Source organism: Podarcis cretensis (assembly GCF_951804945.1).
Source record: "Podarcis cretensis genome assembly, chromosome: 9".
Classification (NCBI taxonomy): Eukaryota; Metazoa; Chordata; class Lepidosauria; order Squamata; family Lacertidae; genus Podarcis; species Podarcis cretensis.
In genome coordinates, this window is record NC_137178.1 from 46,488,736 (window position 1) to 46,513,151 (window position 24,416).

The 24,416-nt window shown below is 42.2% G+C and overlaps 2 protein-coding genes across 6 annotated transcripts in view; one reads left to right on the forward strand and one right to left on the reverse strand.

Moving 5' to 3' along the window:
* Positions 1-17,265, reverse strand: part of LOC307224496 (putative ATP-dependent RNA helicase DDX60) — a 49,877-nt gene extending 32,612 nt beyond the window's left edge. Inside the window, exons 1-12 of one of the 4 annotated variants that reach the window (XM_079991332.1) lie at positions 17,113-17,265; positions 13,069-13,196; positions 12,541-12,601; positions 11,848-12,037; positions 9,984-10,325; positions 6,606-6,722; positions 5,231-5,359; positions 4,142-4,327; positions 2,874-3,015; positions 1,213-1,368; positions 501-609; positions 109-224 (exon numbers count right to left, since the gene is read on the reverse strand). In XM_079991332.1, the coding sequence (XP_079847458.1) occupies positions 109-224; positions 501-609; positions 1,213-1,368; positions 2,874-3,015; positions 4,142-4,327; positions 5,231-5,359; positions 6,606-6,722; positions 9,984-10,325; positions 11,848-12,037; positions 12,541-12,601; positions 13,069-13,196; positions 17,113-17,225 (1,789 nt within the window). In that variant the 5' untranslated portion in view covers positions 17,226-17,265. Of the gene's footprint in view, positions 1-108; positions 225-500; positions 610-1,212; positions 1,369-2,873; positions 3,016-4,141; positions 4,334-5,230; positions 5,360-6,605; positions 6,723-9,983; positions 10,326-11,847; positions 12,038-12,540; positions 12,602-13,068; positions 13,276-17,080 lie in introns of all 4 variants that reach the window. The other 3 variants (XM_079991331.1, XM_079991334.1, XM_079991333.1) reach the window with 3 other exon arrangements.
* A 2,120-nt stretch (positions 17,266-19,385) lies between these two features.
* The window catches only part of PALLD (palladin, cytoskeletal associated protein), a 243,944-nt gene continuing 238,913 nt past the window's right edge, over positions 19,386-24,416 (forward strand). For both annotated transcript variants that reach the window (XM_079991341.1, XM_079991342.1), the window contains exon 1: positions 19,386-19,513. In XM_079991341.1, coding sequence (XP_079847467.1) covers positions 19,401-19,513 — 113 coding nt within the window. In that variant the 5' untranslated portion in view covers positions 19,386-19,400. The remainder of the gene's footprint in view (positions 19,514-24,416) is intronic.

Sequence of the window (24,416 nt, forward strand, 5' to 3'; positions counted from 1 at the left end):
TCAGAGTTCAGGAGCCGAAGCGTTCAGCTTCCGAGACGTTCAGCTTCCAAGGTTCCACTGTACTGTAGTTGTCCGGGGACTTAGTTGTAGCAGTTTTCTTGTATTTACCCCAAAATCCTTCACTTGTCCTGTCATAATCATCACTGAGTGGCTTTCCGGAATGCCAGTGCAGGAGTTCATCAAATTCTTTTTGTTTTTTAAGCGAGGTAACAACAGGATCATCACTAAGAAATAAAAATATTGCATATGTGTCATTATTCAGTAATGATTAAGTAATAAAAAACATTCATTGTGTAGATATTCTCTCTATCAAAGCCAGATCCCTATGTATTTCAGGGATAGGGAGCCTTCAGCATGGAAAACCGAATGTGGCCCTCCAGAACTTCCTATTTGGCCCTTTGGTCCTCCCTTTTACCAGGCCAAATTCCTTGGTATATGAGCATTGTTAAATAAATATATGTCCATTCTTGAATATCCAAGAAACTAAAAGAGATACATACATTTTTAAAAATGGCAGTTCAGTTAAAATATTCCCAGCAAATTCATCCACTATGGTATTCATCACTGGTATAAGTCCAGGTTTAGGAAACATCCTCTTCGATTCCTTGTCTTTACCAAAAATAAAATCATTGTTGTTGAGAAGATTACTACAGCAAGAAGTGAAAAGTATGATTTCAAGTAATACTGTGTGTATATGTGTATGTATGTGTATGTACGTAATAGTATATGTGTGTGTGTGTGTGTGTGTGTATATATATATATATATATATATATAAATGGAAAAGTGCTGGAAACATTTTCCTGTAACATAAACATGCACTGCTGTAGGAAGTTAAAAAAATATATAAAATTGCAAGAAATACAATCATAAATGCAAACTGTGACTGGTCCCTAGTACGTGGGTAAAAAAGAAAAAGAATACACTACTCACTGCATTATTATGGGAAATCATATTTATCAATGTTTACAATAATTATTGCATGCCAAAATTATAATAATGACTGCATTGTTATATGAAGCTTTACTTATCATAATATTATCAACATCCCACAGTATGTAATATATAGAATTAGAATTATATTATGTGGTAATCCTAAGAGTTGGAAGAGCCCAAACCCTGCTGATTTAGGAAACCTGAGGTTACAGCATCCTTTGATAGGTGGCCATTCAGAGTCTGCTTTAAAAACTAAACGAATCCCAGAAGGTTGTTACCTTTTCCAGATAAACATTTTTCCTCAATAAATGTTGTAGAAGTTCTTCGTAGAGGAAAAGGTGCTCCAAAATCACATGTCCCAGAGAGTTCTGTGATATGTTTCCACAAAAGTTCATAGTCCCTATTCATTTTTTCTCCTGTATCCAAATCAAACCCTAATTTTAAAAATGATAAGAAAATTAGCAGTTCAAAGTCATGTGTGTTTGGAATCCTCTTTTCTTCCACACACTACCTTTAAGATATTTTTTAAAGACTCAAAAGCTTTCTTTGTCCCAATCCCCACCCACTATTTGTGTCTTGCCCAATTTGTTTCTCATCTTGAAAATTTGTGTCTCATCTTCTGATTGCTTTCTCAGACAGGCTCTATGGCTTGGGCTACTGATAGCCAATGGCAGAAATCCCTGTCTAGTATATACTCCACAGTCCCTAAGATGCCACCCACCCACCAAAGCAGGAGGACAGAGCAACAACACATCAGCAACTTATTATTTAAATTTTTATTGCATTTATATCCTGATTTCTTCCTAAGATCTTAAGGCAGTTTGCATGACATCTCCATTTTTATTCTCATAACATCCCTATAAAGTTGGTTACGTTGAAAAATTGTGAATGACCCAAGGTCATCCACAAAGAAACAAGAGGAAGTCATTTGCTGGTCCAACTCAGGAGAAAAATGCACTTGATTGGCCCCGGTTGGGGCATAGGTGTGCACAGCATATTTCATTAGGGTGTGCACCCAGGGATTTGATTTTATTTCAAGGAAAGAAAAAGGAATGACAATACCAACAAATAAGGACAAGGAAGAGGAAACGAGGCAAAAACAACCACAAGCGTGGTGAAGACACCAAAAAAGGGGATTTTTTTTCTTGCAGAGGAAAACACTCATGCCAAGCTGACTTAAAGGCAAGGCAGATCAACGGAGCCAAGGGCAGGATGGCTCCTCTTCTCCATACTTGCGTGCCACAAGGCATCCCCTCTTCCCAACAGGTCTCTCTCCAAAAAAAGTGACAACCAGAGTTCAGAGGGAGGCAGGGCCATGAGACAGAAACAGACACAGGCAGAAGAAAAAGGATGGAATAGAGGTGCAACTTCGGCTGCTGCTGGAGTCAATCACCCACCACTGCCTCTAGAGACAAATGCAGGCCAAAGATGCAGATTCATTCCAGCCTTTCTAATCTCCCTGCATCTCTTTCTGTCTACTTCCCTTGATCCCTGATTTTTAAAAACATTCTGGTGTGCCTGGGCACACCCCCTGCACATGCCTACAGTTAAGGGTTTAGACGTAACACTAAACTGTGGTTAATAAAAAATGGAAATGAAAGCTTCTGATCTCCTCCTTGTGGTTGCACCAGAGCATGACCCCAAGGCTTGCTGCCCTGTATTCCCATCACTTTTCATGCTATCTAAACTGGTCCAATATGAACATTCTGTGATTTAATGTTCCCCAAAGAAGAGATCCTATCAAAGTAAATATTTGTGCTCTTCCATTGCCTACACAATGGAAACATAAAAAATGAAAACCCTGCCTCCTAGAGAAAGGAAGAAATGTGTGAGATAAGGCTTCACCTATCTCAATGACAGTCTGCAACTCCATGAAGGCCTTGCTTTCATCATGAAAACTCTGGGCCTAAAAATATTATAACTGGTGTGAATGGAGTACCTGGGCCTTTTTCCAGTCCATAATAAAATGCAATGTTCTTCAACAGGAGATCATCACTTAAATCAGGCAGTGTAGAAAAATCCACGTTCTTCAAGGCCTGAGTTGCAAGGCACTGAAGAACATGAAATTCACAAAGTTTATACTGAAAGGAGAAAAGAAAAAATCTCAGTAAACTGCACAACATAGGGTTCGTTCCATTTATTCAAATGGCGTCAATGCACAATATGGAAAGAAAACATTTTCAATTAATCAGCATTTAACTCTCCAGCCTAACTGTACACTATGAGGGGTAAAACTATTGCGTTAGAGGAGTTCTTTTTCTGAAACACCTAAATTTATTTTTCATGGCTACAGGTGTCTAAATATTATAAAACTGGTCAAAGGCCCCATTCTCCCTTTCCAAGAAAGCTTGTCCACAGACAGAAGGACCGATGGTAATTCAAGTCTTGGTAGCTGGGAACAAGGAGAGTCATGATAGGCAAAGCACCATGCTAGGATAAACTGTGCATCTACATTTATGCATCTCTCCACAATTACTTGCTCTACAAACTAAAACAAGTGGGAGCTTTCCTCACACCTACTGCAAATAGCAGAGGGCCCAATGTGAATCAAGACCACAGCAGTGACAGCAGTTTCTCATATATTTGCTAAGTGCATGGTTGGCATCTATTCCAGCACGCCAGCTGTTATGGCACATGAATACCCAGGATTATTCCCAAACTTAAATGTCTCAATTCATAAAAAGCACTTGCAAATAGCATTCAAAGTGTGATACAAAATGCCCATAAAAATGAGCAGTGAGTTCATAATTTGGTCCTAAGCTGCATCATTTGAAAATGTCTTTTAAAAACATACATGATCATCAACAGCCATAAAGGATTAGGGCACTGCATAGCCAGCCAGATCTTGGCTAGATGACAATGATCTGGCAGTAAAAGAGGCCTTCTATATGAAGGTGGGGAGGGAGAGGCATGAGCAAAGTTGCCAGGTTTCCTCTCCCACGCCATTCAGCCTAAGGGCAGTCTGAGGCCTTCATTTGCCCTCATAGATAATGCCATATACCCAAATTTGATTGGCTACATTTTCTCTCTTTGCCCTTCCAACCATTTGACATACACTCTGAAAAACTGGCTACAGAAAAGCACTTTCTTAAGAATGTTCCACAAATCCAGCACCTGGCTTTAGTTCTTACCTGGTTAATAAAATAATAAAAGGTGGCCAACGCTTTACTGTAATAATATATTGGAAGTAGTCATTGCAGTGCCTACCTGTTGCATAAATCTCAAAGTTTCCTCATTCCAGCAGGCACTGATGAATCTCACCCGCGATCGTTGAGAAAGGGGTAAATGGTGTAGGAATACCACACTGAGGCAATACATCCGTAGAAGGTCTCCAACATCTTCCAGGGTTAACACTGTTTTCTCATCCAAACTCCCCCTCCTCTTCTTCTTCTTCTCATTCTTTTTGAGAAGCAAAAACAAACAGGTTTTTTTTTAAAAAAAAGAAATACACCCTACAAATCAAATTCCTCTGGTTTCCCATTTTTCAGCATTCAGTTTGTAAATATAAACCTGTCAAATTACATCGGTAAGGGGGCCCTCAAGAATCACCCAATTTTAAAAAATTAATTTAAGTCTGGGGTGCTTGTACCTGGCAGTAACAAACATCAAGCCAGAGCCTTAAAACCCTGTCAAATGAGCAACTTTCTTTATAGTATTGTTAATCCAGACTTTACCATGTTTTAATTGTTATGGTGCTGATATTCTGCATAAGAATTATTGTCACAATAATTCTATCATGTATCTTAAATCAAATTACATGATGATACCCATAAACAATCAGGGTAATGATGTAATATTTCAAATGTTGGGGTCATCAAAAGCCACTGAAAAAACTCTTGGTGGTGACAGCAGCTCCACTCAGGTTCAGCAACCGCTGAATGTGGATAAACCCAATTGCACAGAGTTGGTATTGGCATTGGAGCTCAAAGGCTGAATGTGGAAAAGTCATAATTGAGGTACTGCCAAAAGTAGGAAAGAGGACCAAAACAACAACAACAACTCAAGTGCATACAGGAATATTAATTGCAAAAATGTACTACTGTTCAAATGAAAGTAATTTATTTTAATAATTTCTGGAAGCATAGCTAATGTTAACCGGTTGCAGCAAAAACAATAGAAACATCACCAATTTAATGATGGAATAAAACTTTTGTGAACATAGTCCATTAAATACATGCCAGTTTGGGATTATTTTTCATAGATCTAATGAAGTGGACTGTGGTCTACGAAAGTTTACGCCATATTGAATGTGCTAGTCTCTGTTGTAATGTATTTGAGTACATAGCAAGTTCTCACCCATTTTGCAGAGCTAGTTGGTCCTAGTACTTGCATGTGTGTTTCCAGGACTAGTGAACAGGTGATGATGCAGACAACATACCGAAGATCTTTTATTTCCTTCTGGAATTGGGCAAATTTTCTATAAGCCTGACATTTCAGAACATATAATGAAAGATGAAAATGTTAGTATTTTTGTCTTTAAAATCTAACTCAGAAAGGATTCTATTTTTTTAAGAGAAATACATTTAGAAGCTTGAATGACTTCATGTGTGAAAAAACTGTTATGATTCAATATTATCTCTCCTGCTTAAATGAAATCCTACAAAAGTATATTGAACTACAAACAGTTTTGCTTATTGATGATTCATATATACTGATGAGCTTTTGGGTTCATTCATTTCCATGTCCCTTTTTACGGCCTCGGTCCTGTATACCTGAAGGAGCGTCTCCACCCCCATCACCCCATTCTGGCAGTTCCCTCACTGTGAGAAGTGAGGTTACAGGGAACCAGGCAGAAGGCCTTCTCGGTAGTGGTGCCTGCCCTGTGGAACGCCCTCCCAGCAGATGTCAAGGCAATAAACAACTATTTTACTTTTAAAAGACTACTGAAGGCGGCCCTGTTGAGGGAAGTTTTTAATGTCTGACACTGTATTGTTTTTAATATTCGGTTGGAAGCCGCCCAGAGTGGCTGGGGAAACCCAGCCAGATGGGCGGAGTATAATTGTTGTTGTTGTTGTTATATTGATGAACCTAGTACAGTATATTTATGATAAAGAAAGCTTACAGGATACAGGGTTTGGTTTTACCCTTGACTATGTCTGTTTCACCACATCCTTTCTGGAGTTTCAAGTCTAGTCCTGCATGTGTTACAAAGATGTACATCTGTAGCACTATTTGAGTAATTCCAGCTGCGTGAAGGGGTACAGCCTCCTCCTAAACTTACCCCGACACACGTTTTACATGTCTAGGCTCCACACAAAGGGGTCTAAATTGCATGGGGAGCTGCTCTTGCATGGAGAGTAGAAGAGGGTTCCTGCTCCAGACCTTCTGCACACTTAATACATGGAAGTTGGCAGGGACACAGCTGAAAGCATGGTCTCGCTCTCCATCTGCTCCCATGCACTTGGAATCACATGTGGGAGAAAGTTTAAACATGGTTTGCATTTGAAACATTTTCTGCTACTTATTTTGAACGCTTCCCTATAAGCAGGGAGAAGAACACAGAAAAGGGTCGTTCTCCTTTCCTTCTTTTCTTACAATTTTCTTGGTGGACTTGACTGTTTTAAATATCGTATTTCCAAAAAAATTCAGCAAATTAGAAATACAATGATGACGATGATAACAATGGGAGAACCAATTCGTAAGCAATGAAAAAACCTATTACCTTTCCTGCCTTTCCTGCCAAAGCATCCAGACTTTGACATCCACAAAGAAAACCGCATACTTTTGTACCAGATTCCTTCCAGTACTTAACCAGCGATTGACAGTAACGTTCAAGGTTCTTTTCATGCTTAAAAGAAGAAAAAATCATGAGCATAAATTGTGCTGCATAATCCAGCCCACATTAGCACTCCTAAATCACACTGATTTCCCACTAGGATAAAGTCTTTTGTTAATTATTGCCCTTAATCATTCAATACTTGTGTGTAGAGCATTCCCAGGATTAATTTAGAGAAGGGAGTCACACATTTGGACCTTGCAGCTACCAGAAGAGAAAGCCCAAGGCACAAGATGTGTAGCAATGCTGTGTGATCAGGGCATCAACGTAATTGAGTGGATCAACCGCTTGGAACCCCTACGCTTAAGTAGGACCCCACACTTTGCACTTTCAATTCAGACAAGTAGAGGCAATGTGTAGTTGTTTAAGAAAGAAGATGCAAGGTTGGGAGTGGGGTTAAAAACATGACCCTGCCCCAAAGTGATCATAGCAATGCCTTACATGTGAGGAACACGTGAATAGGGTTGCTATAATCAACACATCATGATCACATGAGTAAAGGGCTGCCTGTGACTTTGCACCCGCCCATTCATCTCCACCCATGACCTGTGTGCCGGGCAAAGGTCTGAAGAGAAAGACAGCTGTATTCTCGTAGGCTCCTTCAATATGACCGAGGGCACAGCAAAGGTCTCCTGAATGCCTGAAGGTGCCTACATGGGTATACATTGATTTTATAAGGTTCAATTGATTGCCCTATATAAATCAGGAAATAGACTTTGAAAGCTGCTACTCTTTGTATAATTTGTTGTTGTTGTTTAGTCGTGTCTGACTCTTCGTGACCCCATGGACCAGAGTACGCCAGGCACTCCTGTCTTCCACTGCCTCCCACAGTTTGGTCAGACTCATGTTTGTAGCTTCGAGAACAGTGTCCAACCATCTCATCCTCTGTCGTCCCCTTCTGCTTGTGCCCTCCATCTTTCCCAGCATCAGGGTCTTTTCCAGGGAGTCTTCTCTTCTCATGAGGTGGCCAAAGTATTGGAGCCTCAGCTTCAGGATCTGTCCTTCCAGTGAGCACTCAGGGCTGATTTCCTTAAGAATGGATACGTTTGATCTTCTTGCATGGGACTCTCAAGAGTCTCCTCCAGCACCATAATTCAAAAGCATCAATTCTTTGGCGATCAGCCTTCTTTATGGTCCAGCTCTCACTTCCATACATTACTACTGGGAAAACCATGGCTTTGTATAATAGTTCTAAGCAAAAAGGTCCCAACCATTTTCCTTAAGATGATGCACGTACAGGCGGTGACCATTTCGCATTGGGTTTCTGTTCCTGGCGCCTGCACACCTCACCCTGTTCTGCCCTCCAAAAGAACCCACGTGTCGGCAAACACACGTCAATTGGACATGCCCGAAATGGTTGCCGCTGTTATTCCATTGTGGGCATGAGAGAATGCCTGTTTAAGGGCAGGGCTTGCTATATTCAGTTCTTATATATAAATGCACATTTTAAGAAAAAAGGGTTGGGGTCCTTTTGCTTAGTACTATTGTTTTACTCATATGCTAATTTAATCAATTACTCAATAATTTAAATAAGATTATTATATCAGATGACAACCCTAATTAATAATCACGACAAACAAGATAAAATTGTGGAAATCTGTTTTATGCTAATTATACTATCTTAGTAATTTATCCTCGCTGTATGTATTCTTGACTATTTTACTGGATAATTATTTTCTGATTCTGCCCATTCAAATTGCATGGCACACATTCATTCATTAAGACAAGACTTTTAGAAAATGCAATCTGTACTTCATCATAAGTGGGGAACAGCTGGTTCCTTTGGCAAATCCAATGTTCCCTTTGGAGCAGAGTCATGGCTCAATGGCAGAGAATCTGGCTTACATGCAAAAGGTTCCAGGTGTAATCCCGGGCATCTCCAGGTAGTGCTGGAAGAGACCACAATCTGAAAACCTGAGGAGTCACCGTCTCTCAGCAGAGACAACACTGAACTAGATGGGCCATTGGTCTGACTTATTATAGGACAGTTCCCTATGTTCCACATTCACCATGGTGTTCTGAAGATGGGAATGGAGAGAGCATTTGGTCCCTGCCATTGTCTGATGGTGCATCCAACTTGCTGAAGCTAAGCTGGTTTGGAGAGCACCTGGGAACCTCATGTTTACTGCCTTGAGCTCCATGACTAAAGAAAGAGGATATACAGTGGTACCTCTAGTTACGAACTTAATTTGTTCTGGAGGTCCATTTTTAATCTGAAACTGTTCTTAACTAGAGGTGTGCTTTCGCTACTGGGGCCTCTTGCTGCCGCTGCACCGCCAGCACATGATTTCTGTTCTCATCCTGGGGCAAAGTTCTCAACTTGAGGTAACTCTTCCAGGTTAGCAGAGTTTGTAACCTGAAGCATTTGTAATCTGAGGCATTTGTAACTCAAGATACCACTGTATACTAAAGCAAATAAATAAGCAGATTGGAGGAGTGCATTAGGCAGAATTTTCCAGTGTTAGCCATCATAGACAAATTCTAAGTTCCTGATATTCTTTTATTTTCCTACATAAAACATTAAAGGCCTAGTAAAGTTCACAACATAGTAGCAACCGCAAGGATAACAATGTGCTCTTCACATGACATGTTCATGTACTCATTTGTTTCCAATGATGACACTTACTGAATTGGGAAATGCATACTACTAGGAGGGACGTTTGGTTTAATCACTTTTAGTTATGGTTGCATATTTTTATATAGTATTTGTTTTATATGTAAGTTACCTCTGGGAATATGACAATGCATAAAGTAGCAGTTCAAATTATGTTTTTGTTCAAGGATTCCCCCCCCCCTTGATTTTCCCTTAAATTATGAATAAGAGCAAAGTCAAGGAAAACATTGCCTAATGTTAAAGTTGCAAATACTACCCTGTTTTGATCCTTACCCCTAAAAATGATAGTTGTGTGTGATCACACAGGAAATGCCTCAGGGTTGTAGCTGATGAAGCCAAGGATTGCTGTGCCATGCAAGAGGCAGCACTAGACCTATCATTAGATAGAGTGAAGCTGCCACCTCAGGCAACTTCTTTAGGGCGCCAACAAAGAGCAGCCAATTGTTAGTTGTTCAGCTGATTATTATTGTCTTTTTACTGCCAGAAAGGGGAGCTGTGATTGCAGGATAGCCTGTCTCAGGTGCCAGCCTGGGTTACCATGCATTTTGACTTGGGCAGGGGGGAAGGACACCATTTTCTGCCTCATCTCAGGAAGTAAGATGTCTTGGACCAAACCTGTTCCCTTTCCTTCACCGAAGGGAACTCACTCTATTATTTACCTGTTTAAAATGCGTCTGATATTTGAACAGACTATTGATGTAGTATCCATAAACTCTGATTGCATCCGATTCTTGGCCTGAAGTAAGCACAATGTTGACTCTCTTTGAAAAAGTATGCAAAATAAATACATGGAGGAAATTGGTGTGCAGTTGATCCAACCCTTCATCAGCGACTATTAAGAAATATGGATAGTTGTCTTGCAGAAATTGCTGCCAACTACTCTCTAAGCAGTTCGAAAATTCAGTATGTATAGGAATTTCAGTGTTCTTCCTCAGATGGATGATCAATGCATTACGCAAAGAAAGGAAATCAGGATTTCTGAAATACATATGTTCTACATCCTGTAAGGGGGAAAAAACAATATATATGAAATACCTCTCAATGTCTTACAGTAATCAAGACACAGAACATTCAAAAGAGTATGGCATTTCTTAAGAGTTACATTAAGGCTGCAATCCTGTTTAAACATACACATGGAACTCACTAAAATCTATCCTGTTAACATGCCACATATATATGGGCTTGTGGTTATCACTGAATGGAAGAATGAAATATTATTGACTAAGGAACTGGGCTTCTACACATGAAGAGACTCCCAGTGCCTTCTACCTGGCACAGACAACACACCAGACCCAAACAGACAGGTAGGTAATGGGATGTTCAGCTGTAGCTCCAGTGGCTGCCATGTTAAGCGTCTTCACTCCTCAGTGATAGTGGCGCATGGGAGAGCGAGTCAGGGACTAACTTAAATCACCTTCATTAATTTCAGTGGGCAGAATGTGAGTAAAACCTAGCTGAATACTAAGCATTACGTTAAGTTCTGTGCCTTTCTTGCACAGAAAAACAGAGCAACTGGTGGAAAACGGGGGTCCCCACCCACTTTTGGCTCTGGTCTGACCTGCCACTGCCTCCACTTCCAACACCACTTCCACACACCACACCTTAAGAGATTCAAAGGAATGCAGCTCTTGACATAGAGATGGCTCCTCTGTCCTAGTGGCCTGTCCATGGTCCTGAAATCTTTGCAGTTTAGGCTCTGAAATTACTGTATTCTGCATTGTTTTTATCCTTCACTAACCATCACTGATCAAGGTATTGTTTGTGGATTGGACTCTGGCTGCCAATGGATTTTGCCTCCCTTGGACTGGACAACTAAAGCCAAAACAATTACATTTTCACAGTATTGCTTTTTGATTTTGTTTTTGCTCTACTATTAATTGAGATACTTTTTGTGCTTGATCAGAATAAAAGAAAAAGCTGGTCAGGTTGGTCACTTCAACCTAGTGAGCCAGATTTGTCCCACAAGTTGGCTAAGCCTGTTTGAAGGTTTTTTATCATGTTCAAAGCCAGGTAAGCATGTTGAATGGAATAAAACAGCTTCTTTCTCACAATTGCTACATCTTTGTATTCTCTTCTTGTGACTGAAACACCTGTGGTCAAGTTAAACAAATACCAGAAGAGTGAACACATTTTTTTTCCTCCAGTGAAGAAAACCACTGTACAGTGGTGCCCCGCAAGATGAATGCCTCGCAAGACGAAAAACTCGCTAGACGAAAGAGTTTTCCGTTTTTTGAGTCATTCCGCAAGATGAATTTCCCTATGGGCTTGCTTCACAAGATGAAACGTTTTGCGAGTTCTTGCGAGTTTGTTTCCTTTTTCTTAAAGCCGTTAAGCCGTTAATAGCCGCTAAGCCGTTAATAGCCGCTAAGCCGTTAATAGCCGCTAAGCCGTTAATAGCCGCGAAGCCGCTAATAGCCGTGCTTCGCAAGACGAAAAACCGCAAGACGAAGAGACTCGCGGAACGGATTAATTTCGTCTTGCGAGGCACCACTGTACATAGTAAAAGCACATTTTACTTGTTACCTTGAAGAAAACAATGAAATATTTTGCTCCTTTGCTTGTTAAATCCAGGAGAAAGCGCTCAACTAGGTAGAAAAAATGCAAGTTTTGTCCACGCTGCAATGTTAGTTCTCTTGCACAAGTGATGAATAATGAATCGCCATCAATCAGAAAAAACTCTGACTCTACATAGTCATTCAACAAGCTGACATATCTGGATTAAAGACATAAACAAACAATGCAATTTAACAGTAGTTTTTTTAAAAAAATGCCATACTGATACACATACACACACTAGGTCCTTTTGGTGAAGGGCTGGTAGTATCGTCATCATAAAAAACCCAGATACCTTCTTTCTAAACCACTGATTCATAAGCTAACTGAATAGTGGCTTGTAGTCATAGTGATTCCAATATTCCATTAGCTTAAGAATCAGATCTTCCGAAATCCTGTTCCTGATTACACAGCCCGTTTGGGCTGACAGACACCAGCGTCCAATAGAAAGCTTGGGATGACCTAGTCTAAAGTGGCCTCAGGGTGTTCTGGGCTACAGCTTAAGATCAAGAAATGTATTTTCAATTACTACATACTATTTCCCTTCCCAAGACTGCCCAGGTCCTCTTTCATACCTAACAGCAGCTAAGCTAATGAAAGCGGGGAAGGGGGGGCACCTCCATTGTGACATTACAGGACAGGAGACTAGCTTATCATACATACTCAGCTTTTGGTATTTCATCCATAAGTAAACAAGTAATTTGTTCCATGCATCTCTGTAGCACTGGAAAAAGAAAAATGCAGACAGATCTTAGATTTATCACATACATTAGCCAATTTCCCACCAAGATCCTAAATAGCCAAAGAGGAAAACCGCGCAAGAAGCTATGTTGCAAAGCGACTTCTTTTCCAAGTTTCAGAACAATTTTATAAGATCCTGGTCTTGTCCTGGATGTCAGTAAGCAAAACCCCCCATCCACCCTGAAGACCTCATCATTATGAGGCAGTGTGGTATAGCAGTTACGAGTGTTGGACTAGGACTGGGCATTTTGATAACGTGTGAAGAGACACTTCACATGTACCAAGTTATATGTAGTGCTGCTCCACCATGTGAGAGGAAACCCTGTCTCAATGATATGCACTCCACCTACCCAGTGTTACCATACAGTGAAATAGGATCCTGGAAAAGGCATCAAACAAGACTACTCCAAAGAATATGAACACAAATAAAAAAACCGTATAGTTACTTGCCTGGATTTTGGAAATCATACAAACATGGTTCACTGGGAACTTTTGCCAAGGATGCTTGTTTCGGTTGGCTGAACGTGGAAAGAGAGGTTTCGTCTCCTACTGAACTTGCTTCAGAAGCCATGGTGGGTCTATGGGTTTTGACATATGAATCGGTCCAGCTTTGGAAACTTGGTGTACTTACATCTGGCCCATTATTCTTCCATACACCTTGGAATTATCAAGCACACAGAAATATCATTCCACTATTTAAAAAATATTTTCATAGCTGAAAATGCATCTGAAAATACATTGACACTAATTTATGGCTGCTCAGCCCATATGACCCTATGATTCCCCCACTCAAGCACCCAAAAAATCAGCATTAAGCAAAACTATTGCAAAATCACCAAAATCAAGACATTCTTAAACCAACTGCTCAATATTTTCAGTGGAGGGGTTATGTTAAGTAATATGTTTGAATGTTGAATGTGTAAGTGGATGTCTAGAGACAATGGATAAAACCAACACCATTAGATGTACTGCTGGATAAGTGTTTAATGGTTATTGTATTTGTTTAAAAACCGATACAAAAAAATGTAACCTATTGTAAAATTGGTAAGATGCTTCACTAATGTAAACACCAGCATTATCATTGCAACAGTTCCTCCTCATTCTCAGCAGTTCTCTGTTTTACAAAACGAAGTAATAATGCATTTCGCTCCAGAGGTCAGGAAATAGATTACTTTTGCATAATTATGAAGCTATCATGGGAAGTACTCAGTAGATATGCTTTTCCTGCTACATACTTGTAACACTACGTTAGATCATTTTCCTTCTGAACAAATATGAATGGGGGGCAGTACCATCCACTAATGCAGTGTTTCCCAACCTTTGGTCTCGGGCAGCTTTTGGACCACAATTCCCATCATCCCTGGCCACTGGTCTTCCTAGCTAAAGGTGATGGGAATTGTAGTCCCAAAACAGCTGTAAACCCAAGGTTGGGAAACACTGCACTAGTGGATGATAGCCAGATGGCTATGATCAGAGGCAGAATGCCACTGGTTCCTAGTTTCTGACAAACACAAATAGGGAGAGCACTTTGTACTCAGGTCTGATAAGGAGCAAAGTGTACCAAAGAACTTTGCACCTAGTTAGATAAAAATGTTGCAGCAACAATCAATCACTTTTATGAAAAATGTAAGTTGGACCACATAAAATGCCTTCAGTCTGAAGTCCTCAAAATTAGCATAGATATGTTTATGACTATTTTAAAACTCAACTTAAAACATTTTCTCCAGAAAAGGCCTTATGTTAAGAAATATCAGGAGCTACATGGAAGCTCATTAATTTTTAGTATGCCCCATTAAATACTGCAAACTGTCTTCTTGAGTCTGATAAAATCCACATTCACCAAAAATCTTACTCTTAACTTCACACTCTGCCCCCCACCCCCTTTCCAGAAAAAAGTATCCACTGGTGTCAGAAATTGTGAGGCGAGAGTGGACAAGGGGTGAAAAGAAGAGTTAAATATATTCCCTGCCATGATAGCCTTTTCTCCTGCAAGCTGCTTTTTATAATGCAAAGGAAAAGATTTAGGGACCCATATATTTTCCCCCATGGAAGGCATGTGATTTTGAACAATGGCCAAGGAAAGGTTTAAGCATGAACACACTCTTTTCTACGAGCTCCCACTCATAGAATTCAGTCTTACAAGTCTCCTACAAGTGTGAGAGATTTCAGGCTGCACAGCCAGGCACTATTTGCAACTCGGCCCTTATAATGTGTTCATTTCTTTCTATAAAGCCCTTCTTCATCAAATCAGATTCTAGGGCCTGGAAGCCATAGGAGGTGCCAGGAGCAGTGCTGGATTTATGTATAAGCTAAACATGCTATAGCTTAGGGCCCCACTCTCAGGATTTAAATTTATTTAAAAAAAGAAAAGAAAAAACTGGATGTATATTTCCAAAATATAAGATAAAAAACAAATAAAATAAAAGCTACATACACCAACAGTGTTTTGTATTGTGTAGACTCCTATGATGTACCGTATTTTTCGCCCTATAGGACGCACCAGCCCATAGGACGCACCTAGTTTTTTTTTGGGGGGGGAATAAAGGGGGAAAAATTATTTTTCCCCCCCCAGCCGCGGATATCTGCCCGAAGCGTGGGGCACTCTGCTTCGGCACGCCCCACGCAAGCAGCCTGCTATCCGACAGCCTAGGGAGCTGTGGATATCTGCCTGAAGCGCGGGGTGCTCTGCTTTAGCGCGCCCCGCACTCCGGGCAGCAGGCTGCTATCCGCAGCCTAGGGAGCCCTGCGGGAACTCCCGCGGGCTCCCCAGGCTTGCTGCTAGCTTCCTGAAGCGTGGAGAGCGAGAGGGGTCGGTGCGCACCGACCCCTCTCACTCTCCACGCTTCAGCAAAAGCCTGCATTCGCCCCATAGGACGCACACAGATTTCCCCTTCATTTTTGGAGGGGGAAAGTGCGTCCTATAGGGCAAAAAATATGGTAAGTAATGGGCCCCGCCTGCTAGCCGGCTCCCTAAAATATCACTGGCTTGCTCATTTCTATATATAGGGTGCCTACATTCTGCATGGACTGGTTGCATGGCAACATGCAGCTGCAGACTATAAATTTCATGTTATAACAGGTTTCTAGAGGCTAGATTATGAGTCTTTGTAAATCGTGTTTCTAAAGGAACTTTTGTTATTGCCAAATGCCAATGTGTTTGCATTATTAAGTTAGAGCTTAATAATTATTTCACTATTAATATACTACTTCTTAATTGTATTTCAGTTCAACAGTTGCTTTGATAAAATACATATTTTGCTATGTGCAAATGGCTTTAGATACCTATTAGGTCCATAAATTACCATACAGCATATATTCAACACACAAAAAACAGTGACAATTTGTTGTTGACAAAGGACAGCTGGACATATAAAGGGCCCCATTACCTTCAGTAGCTTAGGGCCTCATCAAACCTAAATCCGGCCCTGGCCAGGAGGTGGGGACGGGCAGGGGGCAAGTGCCCTCCAACACCCAGCTCATTTGTCTCACTATTTCTGAACTCCTGATTACTGTATGCTCTTATTTTTCGTTCTTTCCCACTTTGACCCATATGTGCCCCACCCTATGTTTTTCCCCCCTGGTGATAGTCTGACTCTGCAAATTTGGGGGAGGCTATCAGTGAGTAAAGGACGCGGGTGGTGCTGTGGGTTAAACCACAAAGCCTAGGACTTGCCGATCAGAAGGTCGGCGGTTCGAATCCCCGTGACGGGGTGAGCTCCCGTTGCTCGGTCCCTGCTCCTGCCAACCTAGCAGTTAGAAAGCACGTCAAAGTGCGAGTAGATAAATAGGTACTGCTCCAGCGGGAAGGTAAATGGCGTTTCTGTGCGCTGTTCTGGTTCGCCAGAAGCGGCTTAGTCATGCTGGCCACATGACCCAGAAGCTGTATGCCAGCTCCCTCGGCCAGTAAAGCGAGATGAGCGCAGCAACCCCAGAGTCTGACACGACCTAATGGTCAGGGGTCCCTTTACCTTTATCAGTGAGTAACCAGCAATCTTATTTTCAGTTCCTTTGGTGGCTGAAACAGATCTATTGTGTGGATCTGATCCTAAATATATATCCTAAGCAGATGAGCATAGATCACAAAGATCTGGTGTCCACCCACTTCCAGTCCATTTCGAAGTTCACCCTGACACTAGCTTTCAGCCTTGCAGGGTTCAAGCCAGCCTGAAAAATTAGAGCCTCCCTGACTGGAAGAGCCCTGTTGCCCATCACCATGAAGGGAAGCAGGTAGCTCGCTCTGTTACTCTGTGAACTAGGCCAGGCGCTCTGCACATGCTCAAAGACACAATCACCCTCCTATGCTGCCTAAGCAATAGCAATGTCGTTCTGCGCAAAGCTCCAGGGCGCAAACTCTTGTCTAGCTTTCACATTAAGCATGGGGACCTTCTCCACTGATGCTCAAGGCTCCTTTCGTGCCTCCCTTTTCCAAATACCCCGACAAGCGCAAGCGCGCAACACACACCCTTCCACCGAAAACCTCCCGCCCTCTTTTACTTCTTTTCTGCGCCGGAGAAATGGAGATGAGCGCACGCCTCTTCTCTCCTCCGCGACGCGCGCCTGGTCTGAAAGATGCGCGCTCGGGGACGCGGCGAGTTCCGTTTACGCATCGCGAAGTCAGCGGCGCTGTCCAACCAGGAAAGCAGAAGCGCCAGCTGTTCCTTTGAGTTTCGTTTTCGTTTCCTGCTGCCCGCGATTAAGTTTCGATTCTGGCGGAGCCTATATTTAGAACCTCTCCCCATGTGGATCAGATTGTTAAACGGCACAGGCCACGCCCCAGATAAGACGCTGTGGTGGAACACGTTGATGCAACAAGGTTAAAACGATCGCTGTTTCCTTATGGTACTAGAAATACAATGAAAGGCGGGGTAAGGATTGAGTCAGCTGTGCACAGGCTAAAACCACCTTGACGGTGACATTTGTGCAAGTTATTTCCACGTCACTAGAGATTAAGGACCTTGCGTTTTACAGCGCCTTTGCAGATTAGGCACTATAAAGCCTAACCACATTCGACTCTGTGTATACAGGCAGGATCAGTCTCTCCGAAAAGAGGCTTGAATGTGGCAGGGGGCTTAATTCCTCCCCATGCGTTCACGGGGCATAGCTGGAAGAGGGTCCCAGAGCCACTTTTTATTGCACATTCGTGAAGTTTTGTGGTGCAGGAAGAGTCGCATGCTATCGGGCCTTCAATATTGCTTGTGCCTGCAAAAATGTTTCGGGGGCGGTCACACTGCTTCACTGATCAGCGCGTTCCGCTGATGAAATCCTGTGCCCTTTTTTATACCGCAAATATGGTTTGTTTTTTGTCCTGATTTTGTTGCGTCGTCCAGCCACTAATAATGTGGTTACCATTGGGGATGCATCGCAGAACAACTAATAAAGCAGAACAAATCCATCACTAATGCACTTTTGTTGTGATAGGAACATATTGCAGAACCCACCTGCAGTAAAAAAAAAAAAAAAAAAAAAAAAAAAAAAACTGGTCTGGAGCAGCCGTATGTGGAAAGGGTTACAATTATTGTGGAAAGGTGCTTTTGGTTTTTTTCAATAATTGACCTAAACTGTTTTTTGTGTATCTTGACCATTTTGTGATCTGCAGTCTTGCAGGGTGTGTGTCTTCCAACTCTCTTGATTCTGTGGTCTATGACATCAAACACTCCCAAAACAGACTTCCAAAATGCTTCTGAGTTCTCCAGGTTTCAGAGCCAAAGGATAACAGCATAGGCTGGATCTGAGCAGGAAACAGGAATTAGATCAATCTCATTCATGATAAAAATTTCATTATTTCTAACGTTCTGGTTGCTCCAGAGTCCTGTGATGACTGATTCAGCTGCGCGAGGAGGTAACTTTACCAAGTGGGCGGGGTGTTGTGTTGGATCCGCATTTAAGTTCCCATTCTCAGCAAACAGTCCTAAGCCGTAGTTGATATGCACTCGCCAGCTAAGTGGTTATGGTTTTCGTATTTGTATTCGTTAAAAAAAAAAAGTAAAAAAAGAGGCAGACTCCAGGGGGCGCTAGTGCGCTGCTGCTTCTTCAACGGCGGGGATTAGAAACGGGGGGAGTTTTCGCCGGAAGCTGCCTGAGTAATTAATCCGACATGTTTTGAGTGCACGCGGGAGTCACGTGGAAGAAAGTGGGGGCTTCCTTCTGAGTAGCACTTAATTCTAAGCTATCCAAATTGCGGGAAAACTGGAAACCTGAAGCAGCTTGCTATATAAGAGGCGGGGAAAAGGGGAGTCACAGCGAGGCATCCCTGACAGAAAGCGCATGAGGAAGAAAGAGGTTTCCATGGAGCACCAGCGGTTTCCGCAGCAAGCTGTCAGAAAAGGGGAATTGCGAGGCGTTGCAGGGACTCCGGGGAAAGGGAAGGGGGTCCTTTAGTCCAACCCCTTCCGAGAGACGGGAGGACTCTCTTTCCACACGTTCACCTGCATTCACACCACACGCAGACCGCAAAGCACACACGTCGGAATTCACGTTATCCAGAAATACTTCGGAAGAAAATGGTGTCAAGCAAAAAAAAGGGAAAAGGAACAGCTTAGTGAAATCCACCGTTAGGCAGGGGGACAGAGCTGAGGAGCTCTTGCAGACAGTAAACACCTGCTGCTGCTGCTGCTGCAGCTGCACTTCAGCTTTTCTTGCAAATACATCGTTAACCCAAGTCTCAGTTCAAAGGAAACAGTTGTCTTAATTAAGCACACAAGTAATAATATGGGCTTGCTCACCTTACTCTGTACAATTTTAAAAGATGGGCCGTTTCAAGACTTCCAGGCATTAGCAAAGGAATGCATATAAGCATCACTGGGAATCTAATGCATGAAGGGCTCTGGTTCAGTGGTGGAGAGGAGACCATATTTTGCAGGCAGAAGGTCCCAGGTTCAGTCCCTGGCATCTCCAGGTAGGGTATGTTTGTTTATAAATATATAGAGAGAGACCACTATTTATATAAAAAACATATGTAAAACAATATGAAAATGTGAGCATATAAAACTGTTGTGGCAATGTGTGTTCTTTATTGCTTGCATCAGTGTGATAGAAACGTTTTCAGGAAGCATTTAAAAGTTAGAACAGAAAGCACCTGCTGAATGTCTATTGGCAGCGGATTCCACAAGGCATCTTCTGGTGTTCCTCTGACTGCACAAAAGTTAGTCTCATTGAGCTGCAATCCTTATACTCACCTGGGAATAAATCCAATTGAACTCAGATGGGTTTGCTTCTGAGCAGACATGTATAGGGTTGCACTGTTATATTTTCAGCTTGTAAAAAGTTCATATGTACTGCCGTTACAAACACTTTCTGCTGCAGTGAGGTTTTCTGTCCATTTTCATTGTCAGCGCCACCTGAGGGAAAGAGAAGTACCGTAATTTGCCTTTGACCTGACACCATAAGGGATCCTCCACAACCGCTTTATTTAGCATTCATCCTGATTTGATTACACAAACCTTAAATTACTTCGTGGTTAGACTATACAACTTTTAGAATAAATCTGAAGGCAACCCTGTATAGGGAAGTTTTTAATATTTTATGTTTTATTACGATATTATATCTGTTGAAAGCTGCCCAGAGTGAATGGAGCAACCCAATTCGCTGGGTGAGGTACAAATAAAACAACAACAACAATGTCCTGCCATTACTGAGCATTCATTTTGATTTGTTTATGGGGCATCCATCCATCCTTCATTCATATTTATTTCCTTGCTGGAAACATCTTCCTGTTGTCTTGTTCACCTCACAACTTTTCAATGCTTTTACTGGCACTTGCCAAACCACCAAAAAAATGTTGGTTTGTAGCAGTAGGGCAGGAGAATGCTTTAAATCCACTTTAACACTGCGAACTCAAAGTTCCAGTATGCATTTGGAATCCTTCCCGCAAAATACTGACGGTCTGGAGGCACTCTCAGTCATTATCATCGTAACTGAAATGACATATAAGGAGGCCTGGAAGCCTTCTGCCATCACCTTCTGGAGCACCTGTCTATTAGCCAATCAAATAAGAAAGGGGGGGGGAAGCCCGAGGACTCTCCAACTCTGTGGAAATTCTTTCCAAAAATAGTCCTGAGTCGCCAAGTGCCTTCCAGACATTTCCCTCAGCGTTTGCACACTCTCTTGCTCCCATCCTCGCCTTGCGCCAGAGTTCCCTTTATCTGTTTGTTTTTGTGGCATTTTATCAGTCAGATGCTATGCGGGTTAAAGGCTGGTTAAATATTGAGTACTTTGGCACATCCCCACAGCAGAAATTGCTCCCTTGTTTCCCCACAGAACGCAGCCCACATCTGTTTACACTGTCGTCTTTGTTTAGCGTGCGCACACACACAGCTTCTGTCATCGGTACGCAGCTGTCCGCATTTGTCTAATGCCAACTGCCTTTCATACTTGCAAGGTAGAATTCCTGATAGGCAGGCTCACTGGCACACACAAGTGGTTGGTAGGAAGAAAATGAAATCACTTATCGTCTTCCTTCTTCATAATAGGGAAATTCGAGGAAGTGTCTTTTCAAGTAGTCACCCCGTTCCGTCATAAACTCGCACGAGATAAAACTCCCTTTCAGATTTAATCATATAGTAAACCGCATTTGGAACAAATGTTAGGGCTTGCACCCTGCCTTCGTTATTCCCACCTCACAACTCACTGTTGCTATAAAGAAATACAGGTAATTAGGGTGATCCTATTAGACAAAATGAGGTGCTCCCTGCCATTCCTTCTGAGCCTGTCATCTGTTGTGTGTGGCACATGGCCTTTCTTGCCTGGTGTCCTGGGGCAGGGGCAGGGGGTTAAAAATGCTGTCCTATCCCCAAGGCTGAAGTGAGAGTCAACTGCCAGCCAATCGGGTTCCGTTCATAGAAGTGGGTTACCGCCTTGTTCTTCCTCTCTGGGAGCAAAATGTTTGGAGCAGGTCCTGTTTCAAATCAAGGGAATTCATTTCCAACACATCATATATTTAAAGTAACCCTTGCCCATCAAAGAATCCTGGGACTTGTAGTTTATAACCCTAATACAGCTATAGTTCCCAGCACCCTGCAAAAAACTACAGTTCCCAGGATTGTGGGTGAGGTGTGTGCTTTAAATATGCTTAAAATGTACGGTACACGAGCAAGGTGCAACTTAGGAAACTTCCATATACCGAGTCAGACCATTGGTTCATCTAGCACAGTCTACACAGAGACTGGGAGTAGTTCTCTAGGATTTCAGACAGAGGCCTTCCCAGATCTATGTGGAGATGTATTCAGTCTGAGATCTCTTGCATGCAAAGCATAGTAATGCTGTACAGACATCAACATTTCCAAGAAAGTTGAAGCTATGATTTCCCAGACGTATTTAATGCTTCCAGTAGAAAATGGGCAAATCCTAGATCCATGCAGAAAGGGACATGAGACCCCCGGGTGTAGGGCGGGATATAAATTCAATAAATAAATAAATAAAATATATATGCAAACACGTTGCTGCAGCCTCTTTTGCCGGCACAGACACATAATGAAGGAAGGGCCTCAGGAATGACACAGGAGACTGCTGTTGGGTTGAATTAGGCCACTACATTTTTGATTACAGGAAAAAGTAGGTTTGGCTATGGCATTGGGCTTGCCTGCTACCTCAGTGTTTTTTTTCTGGGGGTGGGGGATGCAGGGGTATACATACCCCTAAACATTTTGTATGGCCTCATTGAGGGGGCAGTATTTCAATAAGAGTAGGAAAATGAGAGTACACCTAAACTTTTTTTTTTAATAGAAAAAAAGCACTGTACCTGATAGAAACCAGGTGGGGTCAAATCTGTGCTAGGGAGTCATCCCCAACATAGATTGGATGCCATGACCCCACACAGGCCGCCATTGAGAGAGGTGTGTTGGCTCATTGTTCCACCAGTGGACTCCTGGACAGAACCACCTTTCCTGGATCCCTCTAACAGGGTACCCCAGTGACTAAGGATGCAGCCCCATGCCTAATCTGCCAAAGTTGTGACGGTTGCTACAAGGTAGGCAAAAACCTACAAGCCAGCCAATTTGCTTGCAGGAGAAAATTCCTCCCTGGCCCCCAAAATACATCAACTGAATTAACCATAACAAGGTCCATAAGCAATGTGCCCACTTCCCCACTCTGAACAGGCCCCTGAAGACTGGGTGGGTGGAAAATCCCATGATGATCGGCCAAGAGGGCAGCCGACACCTGACCGTCCTCTTAAATAGGATTGAGATGGACTGCTTGCAGCCCCAAGACCCAGCCTCTGATTGCCTGAGCGGGCACTGCCCGCCTTACCTGAGGGTCTGAGGTGGGCAGTGCCAGCCACCCCTCCCCTGGCCTCACCTGGAAAGATGGCGGCCTCCCTGAACCCACCACGCCATGCAGCAATGGCCGCCCACCCAGAGTTCCAGGTGAGCAGATAGTATCCTGTGCAGTGCACATTATCATTTCCCAAAACATATATTGCCATTCCTGAATCAGGCAAACTACTTATTTTCACCAGCATGTTAGCACTTTGTACACGTGGTCTTTAGTGAGCTATGGCACACACCAGCAATTTTTTTTCACAAAACGAGAGTTGAAGCAAGCAATGAAAGAATTCTGTCATGTGCTGGTTTCTCTTTGATGCATATGCATTAAATCATGCCATCCTAGATTGTTGTGTTTCCCCCAAAGACATAATGTGTCTTTCCTCCACGCATAGAGCATGAGACTATTGATCTCAAGGTCATAGGTTCAACCCCTACATTGGGCAAAAGATTCCTGCATTGCAGAGGGTTGGGCTAGATGACCCTCGTGGTCCCTTCCAACTCTATGGTTTTATTATTCTCTCCACTCCAAAGTTGAACCATTGAAAAAGATTGATTATGAAATATTTTATTTTAAAAGGATGAATAAAATGTTGAAGAGATGGTGCTCATCAAACACTTATTCTCTTAAAATGCTTTATGAAGAGTGTAATAGGAAGAGGTTCTTTTAATGCAAGATTCTGTATGGTATCAAATCATTACAATTCCTGTATATTTGAGGGCAAGCAGTACTGTACATCTCTCAAATGCAAGAGCAACATGTTTGTCTGCTTCCAAGAGATGCTTCCATTTTCATAAGGAAGAAGGATTCTGTGTCTTCCTTGCTTTTGGGTTTCCTCTTTTAATGTACAGTAGATGTTTTAATTTAGTACATTTGTAATTGTTGCATGAACAAACCATATTTTAAAACTTAATATATCAAATATTATAATTGTATGGGCAAACCTAGTTATACATAATATATTTGATGTTCCTGGAGTAATAATGTCCTGTTTTCCAAGTTCCCCCCAAAATTAACACCCTCCCCTGGCAAAAAAGAGCAGTTTTTTCCCATGACTTCAAGATTTCCATCTTTAATTACAAATCCCTACGCAGCAGCCTGGCCTTGGCAACTGTGAGCTTGCTCACCGTCTTTTCCTCTGTTCCAGGGATTGGAGAAAGTTTTCCCCATAGTGATGATGAGGACTGGCAGCTTACTCTGTTTTTAAAATGAAATCTAATCTCTGTGGAATGTTCTCAGTGTGCTGAGTATGAACACATGTCGGATTCACTTGTGGTTTATAGTCTTTTAGAGTCTATCAGAAAATAAACCCTAAATTGAATCTCACAGAGCCAGAAAATGTTGACTTGAAAAATTAGGACTGTCATCTTTTCTATCTCTGATATGAAATGTTTTTGGTTGGGGTTTTTTTTTAGGGGACAGTAACTCCCCACAGCTCTGGAATATACTGCATATAGGTACACAAAGCTTTGACTGATGGAGAATCCAAAAGAGTCACCCTCTGCTCTTAACACTATTTTGCTATGAGGGACTTTTTG